Source organism: Pan paniscus, chromosome 20 (genome assembly GCF_029289425.2).
Source record: "Pan paniscus chromosome 20, NHGRI_mPanPan1-v2.0_pri, whole genome shotgun sequence".
NCBI classification, from domain to species: Eukaryota; Metazoa; Chordata; class Mammalia; order Primates; family Hominidae; genus Pan; species Pan paniscus.
In genome coordinates, this window is record NC_073269.2 from 60,373,346 (window position 1) to 60,392,128 (window position 18,783).

At 49.5% G+C, this 18,783-nt stretch overlaps 1 protein-coding gene across 5 annotated transcripts; it reads right to left on the minus strand.

Moving 5' to 3' along the window:
* Positions 1 to 6,170: 6,170 nt before the first annotated feature.
* On the minus strand, positions 6,171 to 18,045 carry LAIR1 (leukocyte associated immunoglobulin like receptor 1). 5 transcript variants are annotated; one of them, XM_063599642.1, is made up of 10 exons: positions 17,791 to 18,039; positions 17,315 to 17,350; positions 13,939 to 14,232; positions 13,045 to 13,095; positions 9,989 to 10,027; positions 9,552 to 9,680; positions 9,417 to 9,459; positions 9,291 to 9,328; positions 9,033 to 9,085; positions 6,171 to 8,494 (listed from the first exon to the last, which is right to left on the minus strand). In XM_063599642.1, exons 1-10 carry the CDS (start codon positions 17,822 to 17,824, stop codon positions 8,348 to 8,350), a joined length of 864 nt encoding a protein of 287 aa, XP_063455712.1. In that variant the 5' UTR covers positions 17,825 to 18,039; the 3' UTR covers positions 6,171 to 8,347. The 5 variants fall into 5 exon arrangements, 4 of the variants coding, with proteins under 4 accessions (XP_063455712.1, XP_034802347.3, XP_008953847.4 ...); XM_034946456.3 differs by lacking the exon at positions 9,989 to 10,027 and having other exon boundaries at positions 17,791 to 18,038; XM_008955599.5 differs by lacking the exons at positions 9,989 to 10,027; positions 13,045 to 13,095.
* Between the last annotated feature and the right edge of the window lie 738 nt (positions 18,046 to 18,783).

Sequence of the window (18,783 nt, forward strand, 5' to 3'; positions counted from 1 at the left end):
GTGGAAGGCACCTCTTATTGGGCGGCAGGAGAGAGAATGAGAGTGGAGCGAAGGGGGAAGCCCCTTATAAAACCATCAGATCTCGTGAGAACTCACTCGTTATCGCGAGAACAGTACAGGGGAAACCGCCCCCGTGATTCAATAATCTCCACCTGGTCCTGCCCTTGACATGTAGGGATTATTATAATCCAGGGTGGGATTTGGGTGGAGACACAGAACCGAACCATATCAGACGCCTATGAATAAGAATGAGGTGGGGCATGAGTAGCCAGACCACCATTGTATCCCCCCACCAGGGCACCTAACCCACCATTGTATCCCCCCACCAGGGCATGTAACCCACCACTGTATCCCCCCACCAAGGTGTGTAACCCACCATTGTATCCCCCGCCAGGGCATGTAACCCATTATGCCCTGGCTCCTTCACAGCTCTCCTCCCTTCTCATGGGAGAATTGTGTGAGATCCTTGCTGACCCCAACTCCCAGCTCGGGCTTAGAACCCTATGGTCCCTTCCTCAAATATGTTCAGGTTCCTGGGCCTTGTTGAAGTCACAGACAACTTCTCAGCTGCAGAGATATTGCGGGTTTGGTTTTACAACAACTCAGGGACAGAGGACAAAAATCTCCAACCTCTGGGATGCTTAACTCTGCTATTCCCTGGTCTCAGATTAGTCCCAAAATTAGTTAAACCCAAGCCTCATGCTTTGACCTCTAGTAATGCATCAGCTGTCAGTATGGAATCCATAGATCTGCATGTGGGACTCCTGGTGTCCCAGGGCCAGGAATATGAAGCAGCCAAAGGCTGTGACTGCCTTTTCTTTTCTTTCTTTCTTTTCTTTTTTTTTTTTTCTGAGATGGAGTCTCACTCTGTTGCCAAGGCTGGAGTGCAGTGGTGCAATCTCAGCTCACTGCAAGCTCCGCATCCCGGGTTCACGCCATTCTCCTGCCTCAGCCTCCTGAGTAGCTGGGACTACAGGCGCCCGCCACCATGCCCGTCTAATTTTTTGTATTTTTAGTAGAGACGGGGTTTCACCGTGTTAGCCAGGATGGTCTTGATCTCCTGACCTTGTGATCCACCTGCCTCTGCCTCCCAAAGTGCTGGGATTATAGGCGTGAGCCACCATGCCTGGCCTTTTTTTTTTTTTTTGGCAGGGAGTCTTGCTCTGTCGCCCAGGCTGGAGTGCAGTGGTGCGATCTCAGCTCACTGCAACCTCCGCCTCCCAGATTCAAGTGATTCTCCTGCCTCAGCCTCCTGAGTAGCTAGGACTACAGGCATGTGACACCATGCCTAACTAATTTTCTGTATTTTTAGTACAGATGGGACTTCATGTTAGCCAGGATGGTCTCGATCTCCTGACCTCGTGATCCGCCCACCTCGGCCTCCCAAAGTGCTGGGATTACAGGCGTGAGCCACCATACCTGACCCCAACTTTTTTTTTTAATCAAGTGAGTGAGAAGAGGATTCATCTTTTCTTCAAGCCTCAGAAGTCCAGGTGATGATTCTGGTTAGAATCCGTGGTCGGGTGCGGTGGCTCATGCCTGTAATCTCAGCACTTGGGGAGGCCGAGGCAGGTGGATCATGAGGTCAGGAGTTCAAGACCAGCCTGGCCAAGAAGGTGAAACCCCGTCTCTCCTAAAAATATGAAAAGTAGCCAGGCGTGGTGGCGGGCACCTGTAATCCCAGCTACTCGGGAGGCTGAGGGAGATAATTGCTTGAACTCAGGAAGCGGAGTTTGCAGTGAGCCGAGATCGTGCCACTGCACTCCAACCTGGGTGACAGAGCGAGACTCTGTCTCAAAAAAAAAAAAAAAAAAAAGAAAGAAAGAAAAAAAGAAAGAAAGAAAGAGCTGTCCGGAGTTAAATTCAGACCGGAGGCTGGGCGCGGTGTCTCACGCCTGTAATCCCAGCAACTTGGGAGGCTGAGGCAGGTGGATCACAAGGTCAGGGGATCGAGACCATCCTGGCTAACACAGGGAAACCCCGTCTCTACTAAAAATACAAAAAATTAGCCGGGCGTGGTGGCTGGTGCCTGTAGTCCCAGCTACTCAGAAGGCTGAGGCAGGAGAATGGCGTGAACCTGGGAGGCAGAGCTTGCAGTGAGCCGAGATCGCGCCACTGCACTCCAGCCTGGGCGACAGAGCAAGACCCCGTCTCAAAAACAAACAAACAAACAAACAAAAACAAAAAAACACACAAAAACAAATCCAGACCAAAAGTGATTTTCCCTAAAATGAGAATCCTGAGATAGGAGCTTCCGTACTCATCACAATTGGAGTCAACTTTCACGCAGACCTCAAGGTGTCCAAGTACTTTCCATATAAGTGTTGCTGCTAAAAATAAAATAAAATAAAATAATAATAATACAAACTCCAGGCCTCTTGGATTCTAAAAATGGGAGTGTGTATCTCTTTTTTCTCCAAATTTAGCCTGGCCTCTCATGCTTGAGTTGTCTACAGCAGCTTCCATGAGTTCCCAGTGTGGTTGAAATCATAAATATTCCTTCTCTTTCATTTCCCTTTTTCACATCCCCAAACCCACGTGGTGGTTCAGCTGGGGAGCTATATTTCCTTGGGGAGGAAAGTAGCACAGTGGGTGTCATACCCAGGGGAGATTAACTTTCGGGTCCTGCAGTTGCCCCTACCAGGGCGAGAACCTGGTGCTCATAGAAACCTGCTCAGAAAATCGCTTTCTTGCTTTTGTTCCTTCCTCAACACAATGGCCATGGTTACTGGTGGAGACAAAATGTCCGGAGTGGACTGGAGTCCAAGAAAAGGTACATCGGGCATTTCCTTGCCTAGGAAGTCACTGGCACAGAAGTTCAGAAATGAGCGAGATTTTGAAAACAAGAATAGGCCGGGTGCGGTGGCTCACGCCTGGAATCCCAGCACTTTGGGAGGCCGAGGCAGGTACATCATCTGAGGTCAGGAGTTCAAGACCAGCCTGGCCAACATGAGGAAACCCTGTCTCTACCAAAAATTAAAAAAAAATTAGCCAGGTGTGATGGTGCAGGGCTGTAATCCCAGCTACTCTAGAGGCTGAGACGGCAGATCTCTTGAACCCTGGAGGTGGAGGCTGCAGTGAGCCGAGATCGCGCCACTGCACTCCAGCCTGGTAGACAGAGCAAGACTCCATCTCAAATAAATAAATAAATAATTAAAAAATTAAAACATAAAAAAAATAAAAATTTTCTCGGGGAACTGACTATGAGAAGGCAGAAATATGTTAATATCTCCAGGTGTCTGTCTGGGGTGTGGTGGGTGGGAAAAAGGCGGAAGTGGTTTCCTGTAATGAATTTGCTCTGTAGGAAGGAACCATGTGTTTTGGCGCTGGAGATGTTAACTTAGTCCTGGTCATCAACAACATGAACATCAGGCAGAGATACTTGTGTCTTACTTGGAGGAAGATTCAGACCCGGAGAAGGATTTTGATCAGGGAAGAGTCAGCTACAGATAAGGTTGGGGCTATGAGAATAATAGATGTCAGCCTGGAGTGAGGGTTTGGAGAAGAGGACCCGGAGGAGGCTGATGTGGTGGCACAGACGGGCTGTCTTCAGTCTCCAGTGAGCTTGCACTGTGGGAATGGACCCGGGGACGTGGGTGAGGAGGGCTCAAGGGTACAACTGCTTGGATTTGTTCACTGTATGTGAAACAAAAGTGAGTGAGCAACTAGGGTCTGTTTCACTCTCTGCCTTAGTTTACTGGAGGAACCAATGGTGTCATCCCAGGATGAATGATCCCGGGGAAGAACCAGGCTAGGGAGATATTTATAAGGCTGTTCACGGAGTGCAGAGGAAGCGCTACCTCCCTCCTGGCCCTGCTGTCTAGTTTTGTTTCTCCCAAGCACTTCTTCCCTCTGACTTTCTTAATTCTATAAGTAGCAGCACCAGAAGGCGATCATGTCTGTTGCAGAGATGTGAATGGAGCTGGAGGTCATTATCCTTAGTAAACAAACACAGGAACAGAAAACCAAATACCACATGTTCTCACTTATACGTGGGAACTCCATCAAATCTCCAAGTCATTTAAAACCTCTTCTTCCCCTGTCCATAACTCTTCATTTGATACCGTGAATTCTGTCTCCATGCTTTGGGCCAAAGCACTCACTGGAAGAAATTCCCAAGCTTCGGTTTAAGGCATGAGGGTTCACACTTACTGTCAGTTGACCTTCAGCAGGTGACATCTTCCCCTGCCCCATCCATTTTCCTCATTGTAGGAAGATGGTAATTAACCCTCCCGTCAAGTTTTTTTTGTTTTGTTTTTTGTTTTTTTTTTTTCCCTGACAGCGTCTCATGCTGTCACCCAGGCTGCAGTGCAATGGCACGATCTCTGCTCACTGCAACCTTGACCTCCTGGGTTCAAGCGATTCTCCTGCCTCAGCCTCCTGGGTAGCTGGTATTACAGGCATGCACCACTGCCAAGCGTGTCCATGTGAATAGACCAGCAAACAGGCTTTGTATGAGCAATAAAGCTTTTAATTCACCTGGGTGCAGGTGGACTGAGTCTGAGAAAGGAGTCAGCGAAGGGAGATGGGGAAGGGGTTGCTTTACAGGAGTTGGGTAGGTGATGGAAAATTACGGTAAAAGGTGGTCATCTATTGTTAGCAGAGCAGGAGGTCACAAGGTACATGGTGGGGAGATCGTAAGACTTATTATCCAGAAGAAGAATATCACAAAGTTGATTGATCGGTTAAGGTGGGGCAGGGACAATTCACAATGGTGGAATGTCGTAATGTTGGTTAATCAGTTAAGGCAGGAACTGGCTGTTTTACTTCTTTTGTGGTTTTTCGGCTGCCCCAGACTTCTTGGCTCCTTCAGGCCATCTGGGTGTATATGTGCAAGTCACAGGGGTTACAATAGCTGAGCTTCAGCTAGGAGGCCTGACAACCACCACACTGGCCAATTTTTTTTTTTTTTTAAATTTTTAGTAGAGACAGGGTTTCACCATGTTGGCCAGGCTGGTCTTGGACTCCTGACTTCAGGTGATCTGCTCGCCTTGGCCTCCCAAAGTGCTGGGATTACAGGCGTGAGCCACCATGCCTGACCTAACCCTTTAAAAGTGGATACTTGTGTGAGAGAGAGAAACCATGCAGAAGAGATTAAATAAAATTAGACGGATATAATTGTGTCTTGTTTCTTGTTTTGGTTTAGAAATATAAGCGTATTTTCTTGAATAGATATGATGCAAAAATATTTTTAAATATAACTCATAAACTTAAAGATAAAACCTAAAGAAAAAGAAAATGGGGTAAAACAGGTGGGAGGGGAAGCAGGAAAGGCAGGCACACTCGTGTAACTATGATTGAAAGAAAATCTGTATACAAGTGGACCTGCACAGTTCAAACCTGTGGAGTTCAAAGCTCAACTGTATGTTACTGCAAATGATTATAAGTGCTGTTACAGAAACATTCAAAGACCAGAAAAGGACCACAATGGCTGACCACACATAGCCAGGAAGAGCTTCTCCCACCAAGAGACCAGGCCATCAAGAAGACCAGAATGCTCTGGGCAGATCTTCTGAAAGAGGGCGCTGAGGGTGGATGGAGAGAGGACACAGATCCTGAGGATGCATGGAGGGAGGACACAGATCCTGAGGATGGATGGAGGGAGGACGCAGATCCTGAGGGTGGATGGATGGAGGACACAGATCCTGAGGGTGGACGGATGGAGGGAGGACACAGATCCTGAGGGTGGATGGAGGGAGGACACAGATCCTGAGGATGGATGGAGGGAGGACACAGATCCTGAGGATGGATGGAGGGAGGACACAGATCCTGAGGATGCATGGAGGGAGGACGCAGATCCTGAGGATGGATGGAGGGAGGACGCAGATCCTGAGGGTGGATGGATGGAGGACGCAGATCCTGAGGATGCATGGAGGGAGGACACAGATCCTGAGGGTGGATGGAGGGAGGACACAGATCCTGAGGATGCATGGAGGGAGGATACCACGCCCGGCTAATTTTTGTCTTTTTAATAGAGACGGGGTTTCAACATGTTGGCCAGGCTGGTCTCAAACTCCTGACCTCGTGATCCGCCCGCCTCAGTCTCCCAAAGTGCTGGGATTACAGGTGTGAGCCACCGCGCCTGGCCGGCTTTCTTCGTCATGTTTAATTTAACGAAAATTTTATAATGATCTAAAATGTAAATGGTTTTTAAAGAATTCAAATTAGGATTCATCAAAAATAGGACTGTCTTTATTCTTGAAAAACATTGTATTTCTTTACTCTAATAATGAACAACTTAATAAGTTATGATGTGATTTAACTGGTATGAAACTTTGGGAAATTAGAATCTTGGTAAAGTACAGATTAGTTAAAAGAAAAAGATGCTTTAGAAAATCAAAGACATTTCCGAAAGAATGTACAATAATCAATAACAGTTTGGCCCCAGTGTTATAGAGGATGGGGAGAAGGTGGAAGAATGAGAAAATAACAAGCATTTCATGTAGTATATGTGCACAAATCTTTTTCTTTTGTTGCGAAGAAAATGTTTTATCACAACAAATGTAATAAATTTAGCAACTTTGTTCTAGAGATCAATCAATAAATCCAAATAGGAGAAAGAGGAGGGGTCTATAAAAGCAGAAAGCAATTTCAGAAATGAATATATATAGTGTACTAAATAAATTGAGCTGGATGGTAAGTAAAGGCAACAAGAAAATATCTGTGAATCCTAGACCAGCTGTGATGATGGCTCCGTATGCCCTTAAATAACGGCAATAATTCATGAAAAAATAAAGACCTTGTCCTTTCTTTATCAAAGTGTTTTATTATTTATTTATTTATTTATTTATTTTTTTAGAGACAGAGTCTGGCTCTGTCACCCAGGCTGGAGTGCAGTGGCTCGATCTCAGCTCACTGCAAGCTCCACCTCCCGGGCTCACGCCATTCTCCTGCCTCCGCCTCCTGAGTAGCTGGGACTACAGGCGCCCGCCACCACGCCCGGCTAATTTTTTGTATTTTTAGTAGAGACGGGGTTTCACCGTGTTAGCCAGGATGGTCTCGATCTCCCGACCTCGTGATCCGCCCACCTCGGCCTCCCAAAGTGCTGGGATTACAGGCGTGAGCCACCGCGCCCGGCCTGTTTTTGTTTTTTAAAGACAAACACAGATTAACCCAAATGAGATTCTGCCTCCTCCTAGTGGTACATAGGGTAATTTTCTGTGTCAATCAGTACATCTGACCCTACAGGTAGGGTGGATACTCAGAAATGCCTCAACCAACAGCAGGCTCAGTGATTCCTTGGATTTCCTGGGGCGTGTGAGTGTATGTGCATGTCTGTGTGTGTGCGTGTGTGTATGCATGTGTGTGAGAGCATGCATGCCTGTGCATGTATGTGCAGATGTGGACCTGTAGGGTCGGCTCTCTGCCTTCACCCAGCCACACCTCCCTCATTCATTCCTGATACACGTGATTTGTCAGAAAACACTGACACCAATGTGAAGTCCTAAGATGAGCAAGTTCAGAATATCTAATGTATTGTATCCATGGTGATGGGTGCACTGAGGAATTGATTGTGACTATCATTGCACAATGTACGTGTACGACAAATTATCACATTTTACACCTTGAATATGTACAATCCTGATCAATTAAATTTTAAAAAGAAAACGCTGACACCTTTTTTGTAGGTCCTGTTTCCCTCACTCAGCTTTGAACAACTGTGAAGGCAGAGAGTGGGTCCGAGAGACCTATGCACCCAGGACCAGGCCTGGGGCTGCCAGATGTGAGGCCTTCAAAATTATTTATTGATGCGTGGAGTAAAGCATAACCCAGAGAACTGGGCTTGGCTCTCAGCTGTGTGTGTATAGCACAGTCTCAAGGCTAGCTCTTGACTTCTAGGAAGGTCTTTAGGGTCAGCAGGGCAGATAATTACAGCAAAGTCTCTGGGGTCACTGGAGGTTCACAGCAGACACCTAGGACAAGCTTGGAGGTGGCATCACTGCTCAGGAAATCGGCTGATTGGCTGTAGCTGGGTCTCTGGAAATAGCCTCATGGCTGTAGCTGGGTCTCTAGAATAGGCAGGTGACTTTAGCTGGGTCTCTGGAAACAGTCAGGTGAATAAAGCTGGGTCTCTAGAAACAGCCAGGGAACTGTAGCTGGGTCTCTGGAAATAACTGAGAAGCAGTCTGTCCAAGGAGCTGCTCGATTGTAGAAGGGACCACCTGGCTAATGAACCTTCTGGATGCTGGTTAGAAACCTCCAGTCTCCAGCTCTTGTCTGCAGGACAGCTGCCTGGCTGGCTTTCTAGATGAAGAGGAATCCAAAAGGAAGCCTTCCAAATGGCTGCTTCAGGCTTTTCCTAGAGTGACTTTCTACCCTCAGGTGCAGAGGCCAGGTGGGTATGGGGTCAGTGTCTGGCAACGGCTGCATACGTGATGGACTCGGCCATGGGCTTTGTGGACTGTGGGGACACAGCCCGGGCTGTCCTCTGTGTGAGGGCCCAGTGGTCCAGCTGAGCATACGTCACCTCCTGGGAACTCCCTGCAGCCAGGGCCTAAGAGGGAGAGACCCAGGGTGAGGGAGTGCCTGGTGGAGGGTGAGGCGAGGGGCTGTGGGGAGGGAGGGCTGTGGCGGCCATCTCCATGGGCCCTGAGGACCCTCTCCTAAATTGCATCCGTGTGAAGAGCCCTCCCACGGGTATTGGGGTTGGTTTACGTGACAATGAACAAGGCAGAAGGGAAGACTCCTGACTTCCAAGCTGAGCCAAAAGACATGGTGCTTCTGTCCCCTCCCTGCCACCCATCCTTGGATCCCTCCCTCTGGGGGAAGCCGGCGGTGTGGAGAGGCCCCTGTGAGAGGAACAGAGGTTTCCTGCCCACAGCCGGGGAAGTGAGCGTCGTGGATGTGGATCCTCCAGCCCACGGGAGCCTTCAGATGCACACAGCCCTGGGCGACCTCTCGACAGCAACCTCAGGACAGGCCGTGAGCCGGAACCGCCCAGCTGAGCCACTCCTGAATTCCCAACCCTGGGAACTGAGATTTTTTTAAGCTGCTAAATTTGGGGTACTTTAATAACTAGTAGGAAGGCTCACCGAGCTGTCCGTCTCTCTGTCCTTCTTAGGAAGTCCATTGACTGTGGCCTTGTCTTGGGGAGAAAATACATGGTCAGTTTTCTGGGAAGGATGTCACAAGGCAAATCTGCCTGAGACCCCCCCGCCAGCTTCTGATGACATCCTGCACCTTCTAGAATGTTCCCAAAGATTCTTCCCACCGCCCCCCACATTGCATCTGGATTGGCACCAAGTCCCCACTTCCCCATCCCAGGCCTGTCCCTCCTCCTCCTCCTTTACCTGCTGTCCTCTCTAGAACATCAACAGTCAGGTCGGGCCTGAGAGGAAAAATAAAAGTGAACCTCAGGGGCAGCCTGGCGGCCGAGCACTGGGTGGAGGTCCGGGAGTCATTCCCAGGGGCCTCACCTCTGCTGTGGCTTCTGCTCCTCGTCCTTGCTTCTGGGGGGCCCTGAGGACAGTCGGGGTGTGAATTAAGGAGACCTTCTTCCTAGCCTCTCCTGACAGCTTCCCAGGTCACTCCACCCTGCCCCTGAGACCTACCCTGCTTTATCTGATTCTGGCGATGGAGGCAGAAGAGGACCAGGAGGAGGAGACAGAAGAGGAAGACCACTGAGACCCCGATGAGAATATAAAGATGCTCAGCTTTCAGGCCTTGGGAAGCAGGTGCATCTAAGAAAGACAGAAACAGGATTTCAGCAGTGCGCATTTATTGAGCACCTACTGTATACCACACACATTTCATGTGCGTTTCATAGACTTACTAATATATAAAATATCTTAGGTAAATAATAGTCCTGCAGCACAGGGATCGTTATCCCCTTCTTCCACCACCGGGGTCCTGAGTGCTGGAGTCCTCTGCACAGTGACACAGACGGCCATTGGCAGAGCAGGAATCTGATCAACCCCAAAGCCTGACCTCTTTCTCCTTCCCCAAGAGGCACACACCAGCTTCATGCTCCACGGCCCCCATCACTCACGCTCATTGTGACTGTTGTCCGACGGCCTCTGCGTGGGTCCTGGGAGGGAGGAATCAGAAGGAGGAGGAGTTAGAGTCCTGAGCTGGACAGAGAAGGCTCTGAGTCCTCCCACGTCCACTGTGGGGATCTCCCTTCACTCCCCAGGACCCTGACTGCTCCCTCTAGACCAGCACCGACCAGCAGAGTCTTCTGTGATGATGGAAACTTTCTACATCTACTGTCCAGCGTGAGTCACACATAGCTATTGATATTTAAATTTATCCAAAGTTGAATGGCATGAGAAGCCGGCTGCACCGTGTGCACCTCCAGGACTCAGTGACCCCACGTGCCTGATGCCATCCCTACTGGACGGTGCAGATACTGCGCGTTTCCTGGGCGTGAAGCTGTGGTAGACATCGCTAATCTCTGCCCTCTGCGGATCTAGGCAGAGACCAACCACCCGCAAGAAGAGGAAGGGAGACCTTCCCTCCCTGACCTCTTTCTGGGTTCCCACCAGAGTGCAAGAATCCCCGTGTCTGATTTTATCTGCCCTCGCGGCAACCCTCTGACGGGGATGTAACCCGCCCTCCTGTGGGAAGAATCCAAGTCCCGATGTGCTCCTGTTTCCTGAAGCCCTGCAGCTAGCGGGCGAGTGTGTGCGGCACCGCCCAGGCTCCCTGCGCAGCGCATTGCAGGCCCGCCCGTCATCTCCTCCAACCTTCACCCTCCTCTGCACAGTGCACGCCACTACCCAATTTCCAGGTGGCTAAATGGGGTCCTGAGGGGCTCCCCCAAACCCAGGGTCCGAGCCAAGCGTCCCTCTTCCAGGAACTGCGGTCCCTCCCCTCCCCCGGGACTGAGGCAGCATCTTCAATATCCTTCAAGAAAGACAGACATTCTCTCTTGGAGTGTCCTTCCCTCCTGCCTCGTCCACGGTCCAAGGTCCAGGACACCACCCGTTATTCTACACCATGACTTCCTGGGCTTGGTCTTCATAACATTTGCCACCATTTAAAATTACATATGTATTATATATGTGAAATAGTATACTTTTTATATTATTTATAGTTATACGTATCATGTATTATGCAAATGTATAATATATAACTATATATATTTTAATTATGTAATCTTGACACATACATAAAATTTAATGTATGTTAATTGTATATGATTTATAACTTATATGTTGCATATATTCACTATAATATATAATGTATAATTTATATTAGGTATAAACCTATAATTAAATATAAAATATTTTTTCTATTATAGTTATACATAATATATACATAATAGATAATATATTTACATTAATACCTATATTTATTTATTAACTATAACACTTGAAATTTATTATACTATATATTGTAAATATATCTTTCATATAATATATAATATACATTATAGTCATATGTAGTGATACACTAACATGTTTTATTATATAATTATCTTCCTTATATATATAATATATGATGTAAACATATATAATATAATTTAAATTATAGGTCTGAAATTCTACATTGCAAATCATATATTTTTATCTGTATATGCATGTATGGGAATCAGTGCGTTTCTATTGCTCATTCTATTTCTCCCCATTGAAGTTCACAATACGGGAGGCCATTTCTCCTCATTCATGGTGCATCAAACCCAGAGACTTCAGTGCCTGGCACAGTCCCTGTGAGGACAAAATACTTCTTCAGTATTAATAGGAGCATCCCTCCTTTGGGGTTTTCTAATCAGCACTGATGTCAGCGCCGTGTGTACCTGAACTCAAGTCTTCCCTAAAGGATTCTACCAGGACAGCTCTTCTATTGCCTCTGTTTCACATGAGGAATTTGGGACACAGGAGGTTTGGGTGAGTCACCGTCAGGCATAGAGCCAGGAGGTGGCAGAACCACCGGGATTTGAACCATGAACCCAGCAATCTGGCTGCAGGAGGGTCTGTCCTCGTGACCTTTATATGTCACTGCATGAAGGTGAGAGAGGAGAGAGGGAAGGAGAAGAAGAGAGGGAGAGAAACAGAGGCAAGATATTCCCGCAGACAGAAGGCTAATAAAAACCAGACACTGGACTTGAACCAGGTCCGCGGGACTCAGGAGCATGTCCCGCTGTGCCCTGGCAGCCCAGGAGCCTCTGAGGGGGTCCGGATGGAGCACAGCATCGCTCCTCCCATCTCCCCATGTGGCTTCAGCCCCTGGTCCCACCTGCCTGAGCTCACAGCCCAAGCCTCACAGGCAGGCACCGGGTCTAGGTCCAAGGACATACTCTGGTGATAGAAACCCAGGTGGGGAAGGGGCCGCGGATGGCTTATGACCCCGTGTCCTCCCCTGGGAGGTTCTGGTCACAGATCACAGGGGGAGATGGACCACTTGAGGCCCAGGGACTTGGGGCAGCTTCAATCCCATCACAGAGTCCAGGGCAGAGCCAGATGGAAGGGAAGCCTCATGGCTTCATCCTGGTCACCGTTGACAGCTACGTCCCCTCCCTGTGGCGCCCTCCTCCTCTTAAGGGACCTTACTCCACCGTTCAGGCCTCCTCCGGAGACCACAGAGCCAACAGGAGCAGCCCCGTCCCTCTCCGGGTGTCCCAGGTTGGAAGGTGAGTTCTAAGTCCCTCCATCAGGTGCAGAGCGGGGTGAAAGGTGAGGCCACGCCCACAAGGGGGCAGCGTGGAGCTCGGGCGAGCCCGGAAGTCTGGGGTGGGGCTGCCCGGGTGGGTGGCCCCTGCCCCTTCATAGCCTTGTGCCGTTAAGCAAGAAACTTTAATTTATGTTTTGCATATTAGAGAGGAGGAGGAGTTAGAGGATCAGACTAGTACCTCCCCCACTAAGTGGCGCTTGCATTAAGTGCTTTCCACAGTTCCTGGCATGGAACAAGGTTGCAATCACGGTACCATTGCTGCTATGGTCTCTGTGAGCATTAGCCACCTCCCAGAGCTTGGTGGGTGTCGGCCCCTTCCCGTGGCCTCCCTAGACCTTGACTCCAAGCCCAGGGAAGAGGGCTGGACCCGGAACAGCATCCGCAGCACAGATCCCCCTGTAATCCCCTCCAGCTGAGGACCCTGCTACTGACCAGCTGAGGAGCCGGGCTCTGTGTCGGGGGAGTCCGGGCCTCCAGAGGTTTCTGTAAACAGGGGCAGGAGAAGGATTTAGAACCCGTCCCAACCAACCTGCCCTCCTCCACCCTGAGCCCCCATCCAAAGACCGCATGGCCATCACGCAATCCCAGACAACGTCTCGAGACTCCTGAGAAAACGGGGCAGGGGACAAGAGGCTGGGGAGAGCCCCGCTGCTTGCCCCATTCTCCCTGGGGCTGGTCACTCCCTCTGCTCCTCCCACCACAAGCTCTTCTTGACCTCAGGGGACCTTTGAGGTCCTGGGGGGACATGAAGGTGGATTGGAGCCTCTCCAGTGGACTTTGACTCCAGGACATCTCGGGCTGAGCACACACAGGGGTGCATGTGGTCACATACCAAAGGTTTTCCCAAAGCACTGTCCCACCCTGGTCAGGGGCCATCCCTGGACCCTGTGTTCTGCCCAGTGGGAGATGAACCACACCAGGAGGAGCACATTGCCTGGGGCAGGTTCTGGCTCAGTGGAAAGGAATAAGCGGGACCATCCATCCCGTGTGAAAAGACACTCATCCTCTTGTAGGGGGTTTGCCCCCTAATCTCTGGGAACCCACTCCCCACCCAGCCAAGCAGAGCCAGCTCTGAGCCCACCAGATGCTGGAGCTGAGTGTCCAGGCCATCCGTGGCATCCAGAGGAGAACAGGGCTCCAGGGACCTAAGCAGGTGTGAGGCAGAGGGGAGGTGTGTGCAGACAGAGAGGGGGAGGGGAGGGCTTGGCGGTCAGGAGGAGGGCAAGGTTGGCCACAGAGGACAGCAGCTGAGACAGGGTCCAGGGACCTGGGGACAAGCTCGAGGGTCGAGCTGAGACTGGGGCAGGGCCCAGGTGACGTCCTCACCTTTCACCAGCAGCTCCAGGTAGTCACTCTGCTCAGACCATTTAGGGGGCTTATAATAGATGCAGCGATAAAGCCCGGCATTTCCTTCACTTACTGAGTCAATGTGGAATCTGGCCTCTGACTCAGATGGACTAGCTTGAGACACATCTTCAGTATCATTGTATGTGGATCTACTCTCCCTCTCCAGGCGGAATGTTTGAACCCCACCCGGGCCCCGGCACACGAAAGTCACATGGCTCCCCTGGGGGATCACAGTGCCTGGCTCAGCCGAGATGGAGGGTCTGGGCAGGGCCCCTAAGAGGGAAGCAGAGAAGGATCTCAGCGTCCACTGTAGGAAGTCACCATGCCACACACGTCATTTTAGCATCACAATTCAGGGATTTTAGCAATTTTATAGAGTTATGCAGCCATGACCACAGCCCAACCTTAGAACATTCCCACACCTCCTGCACCTTCTACGTGCATGTGATTCTCATCACTGCAGAGTTTTTTCCCAGTTGACAGTGAGGACCCTGAGACTTGCTCACAACTTGGGCCTTGCTCAGGGTCACGTGGGAAGTGTCGGAGCAGGCTGGAGCCCTTCATGCCTGCTGCAGAGCCCAGGGCCACTTTCCAGAGGGACAGAGTGTGGGAGGGAGGCACAGGATGGGGATGACAGGGTCATTCGTGAAGGACAAGGGACAGGGAAGCGAGGGCTCTGGAGATGGCTTGTGCTGGGGCCTGAAGGGCACTGGCCGGTCCCCGGATGGGACTGAGTGTGGGATGGGGGTTGCCAGGCTCCTTTGAGGGTCTGGTGGGGTGAGGGTGAAGCCCCCAGCCCTGATCTGCTCACAGCAGATGCCCAGCCCGTGACAGGTCCCCATTGCTAATGCAGATCTCTGTGGAGACACCACCTCTGGGTTTTCCTCTATAGTTTCTACTTTCTTCTCAGCCTAATTTGCATTTCCTTCTTATTAAGGCTCTTGAAAAACCCCATTTATCTCAACTGGGCTTGGGGTGGAGGAGGAAGTGCGGGTTTGAAGCCCTGAAACAGGAAGGTTGTGTCAAAATTAGCAAAATCCCTGAGCGGGGCAGAGAGCTGGCAGGGCTTCAATTCACTCATCCCGTCTTCATTCATTCTTTATTATTGACAAATTAAAACTGCATGTATTTAAGGTGTACAACGTGATGTTTTGATACAGGTATACACTGTGGAATCGCTGAATCAAGCTAATTAATATAACCTTACTTTGCGTAGTTAATTGTTGTGGTGAGAACATTTAAAATCTGCCCTCTTAGCGATTTTCAAGCGTAGGATACATTGTGATTAACTCTAGTCATTATGTTGCACAATCCTGAACTTACTCTCCCTGTCTAGACGAAATTTTCTATCCTTTGACCAGCATCTCCCCAAACCCACCCATTTGTTCATTTTTCTTTCTTTTAACCATATCTCAGTTACTTATCAATCTGTTTAAAGACGTTTTTCATGGGCTGCTAATTCCCCGAATGTGAGAAACACACACAGGATGCCTGCCCTTTGGAGGTGGACTTCCAGAAGGGAGGACCGGTATTGATCAAAGAATTGTCCAAATCTGCAGCTGCGAACTGACAGAGTCTTGCTCTGTCACCCAGGATGGAGTGCAGTGGCATGATCTCAGCTCACTGCAACCTCCGCCTCCCAGGTTCAAGCAATTCTTCTGCCTCAGCCTCCTGAGTAGCTGGGATTACAGGTGCACTCCACCACGCCCAGCTAATTTTTGTATTTTTAGTAGAGACGGGGTTTCCCCCATGTTGTCCAGGCTGGTCTCAAACTTCTGACCTCAAGTGATCCGCCCCCCTCGGCCTCCCAAAGTGCTGAGATTACAGATGTGAGCCACCGCGACCAGCCTTATTGGTCATTTTTAAAATGAATTATTTTTTTCAAAATCAGCATGTGAGAAGAACCACCATATTGAGCGGCACATGGAGTGTTTGAGAAAGCGAAAGAACCTGGAGGAATGTAGAGATGAGTGAGCCCCAAGTCACAGGGACAGGATGTGGCTGGGAAAATGGGCATGTCCAGACCAAAGAGAGGTGCCTGGATATGATTCTATCTGAAGATAAACAGGGGAAGGGCTCTAAGAAAAAAAATTCATCTTACGATGAGATATTAAATGACAATTTTTGAATACAGTTTAAAAACTGTGGAAAGTACAATGGTCATGGTTGTGCCTTTGCAAATCGCCAGTCCCTGGGGTCAGGAAGGGAGCAGGCAGCAGTGGCATGGACAGGCTGAGGCCGGCCTCAGGGAGCCACGGAGGGGAGAGGGGCTGTCACCTGGGGCTGATGCAGGAAAAGTCGATGAAGAGAGAGGGAAAGATGAGAAAAATTTAGAGTGAAATCACCAGGACTGGGTGACATGGTGCATCCAGGAGGGTGGAGAAGAGGATGAGTGTTCAGAGTCTGCCCTTTGTGACTGTCATGTTCCCCGCCAAGAAGCTGCCGAGTGAAGTGTGGGCTCATCTGGGAAAAGTGCCGGGTTCAGCCTTGGTCGTGTTGGGTTTGAATTCTCATTATGGAAATCTGTGTGTGGAGGTGACGCCTGCACTCCCAGGGTGACCGCAGCGCTACTCACAGCTGCCAAGACCTGGAAATAACCTGGGTTATACAACCACCACCAAATGAATGGATGAGGAGAATGTGCTGTGTATATGCAATGGAATATTATTCAGCCCTAAAAAAGGAAGGACATTCTGTCATTCGCAACAGCATGGATGCACCAGAGGGCATTATGCTAAGTGAAATAAGCCGGGCACAGAAAGACAATTACTGCAAGATCTCACTTATCTGTGGAATCTAAGAAAAGTTGATCACCCGGAAGCAGAGAGTAGAATGGTGGTTACTGGAGGCTGCAGGTGCGGGGCATGGGAGAGACACTGATCAAATGATACAAAGTCTCGAGTAGCCAGGACGAGTGAATTTTTCAGATCTATGGCACAGCAGAATGACAATAGTTCATAATAATTTATTGTATATTTCAAAATTGCTAAAAGGAGATTTAAAATATTCTCATCACAATAAGTATGTGATGGGGCTGATATGTTAATCAGCTTTATTTAATCTTTCCACAATGTGTACATACGTCATAATATCACACTGTACCCCGCAAACTGCAATTATTTGTCAATTAAAAATAAAATTTTTGAAGATAAGAAAAGCAAAATAAGACAGGTGGAGGATGCGAGAGAGAACTGGGTGAGGGTTGGTTATGCATTTTACATTTGGAAGAGTTTGCAATCTAGGGTATATTTAAAGGGATCTCTCCAGGCCCTCTAAGAATCAACATCACTCCCACCCAGCACTGCCCTTGGGGTGACAGAGGGGACTGGGAAGACGGGACGAAGGCATGACTTACCCTCCTGCGTGTGGATGGTCTGGGCCAGGCAGAGCACTGGAAGAGAAGCTCCAGTGAGAAAAATGCCCGCCGCCCAGTCTCCTTACGGGGCTGCTGTCAAAAGGGGGCTCGATGGAGCTGGGGGGCATTCAGCATTTCATAACGACCAAGCCAACCCTCCTCGACATCACTGTCTCCATGTAATCCTTCTTGCTGCAAAATGGTTTCAAGATAAATCCCAAAGTCTCCTCTTCCAAAAAGGCTCCTGCTCCCCCAGCCCTTCTTAAAGCTGACCTCATCCCCACATCCAGGACCCTGTTTTTAGGACAAGATCTTCTCTGATCAGACTTAGGCCCCAGGGAGAGCAGCAGGGCAGTCTTAGGAGGAGGAGGACACTTTCCTCCCCAGAATCTTCTGGACTAGAGTCAGGCTTGAGCAGGGAATTTTCCAGACCTCCCGACCCCCTTTCCAGCCTCCCGGCCGCCTCCAGGACTCACCTAGGCCCAGGAGGGCGGTGGGGTGGGGAGACATGGCCCCGGTCCCAGCAGTGCAGCCTGGCCTGAGGCGCACCAATGCAAGGACAGAACTCTGCAGCAGACACAAGCAGACAGGATGTGCTGCACGGGGGCCTCCTGCCTATGGGGCTTCCACAGCAACTGCCTCACACAAGAGGAAGAGCTTTCTGTCCTGTTCTTTCCACCCTTCCCACTAGTGAGACGAGAGGGAGGGCCTCGGTTTCTGAAAAATGTCGCTTACCCTAAATGTCGCTTAGAGTCAGATGACCCTAAACTAGTTACCCGATGTGTCAGCCTCTTTCTAAATCTATGGGACAAGGCAGAATAAAGGTCGGGCAACCAACTGACTTGGACGCCATCCCAACTCCACACGTTAACGGTCGCAGCTCTTGGGCAAGATGTTACAAAACTAGAAGCTGACATTTCCTTGTATTACAAATGGGAGCCATAGAAATCCTTCCCCAAGTTTTTAATATTGTGATCTATGCTAAAATCCCAACAAGGTATTTAACACGTTAAAAATATCCTGCAACGCATATTATTTTTTTTAAGGAGACAGTATTGGTGAGGATGTGGAGAAACTGGATCCCTTGCATACTTCAGTAGGAATTAAAAATTGGGCAATCACTATAGAGAACAGTGGGGAGGTTCCTCAAAAAATTAAAAATAGAGCTACCATATGGTCCAGCAATCCCACTTCTGGGTCTGTATTTAAAAGAAAGAGGCCAGGCGCGGTGGCTCACAGCTGTAATCCCAGCACTTCGGGAGGCCGAGGTGGGTGGATCACCTGAGGCCATAAATTCGAGACCAGCCTGGCCAACATAGTGAAACCCTGTCTCTACTAAAAATACAAAAAATTAGCTGGGTGTGGTGGTGGGCACAGCTACTTGGGAGGCTGAGGCAGGAGAATCGCTTGAACCCAGAAGGCAGGGGTTGCAGTGAGCTGAGATTGCACCACTGCCCTCCAGCCTGGGC

Bases quoted from the DNA above. Each gene is read 5' to 3' on its own strand.
- LAIR1 (XM_063599642.1), bottom strand. From the start codon at position 17,824: ATGTCTCCCCACCCCACCGCCCTCCTGGGCCTAG. The intron at 14,233-17,314 runs GTAAGTCATGCC...CTTCCCTCTTAG, and splicing joins GACCATCCACACGCAGGAGG to GGGCCCTGCCCAGACCCTCC. The intron at 10,028-13,044 runs GTCAGTAGCAGG...CCTCCCTCCCAG, and splicing joins AGAGCCCGGCTCCTCAGCTG to GACCCACGCAGAGGCCGTCG.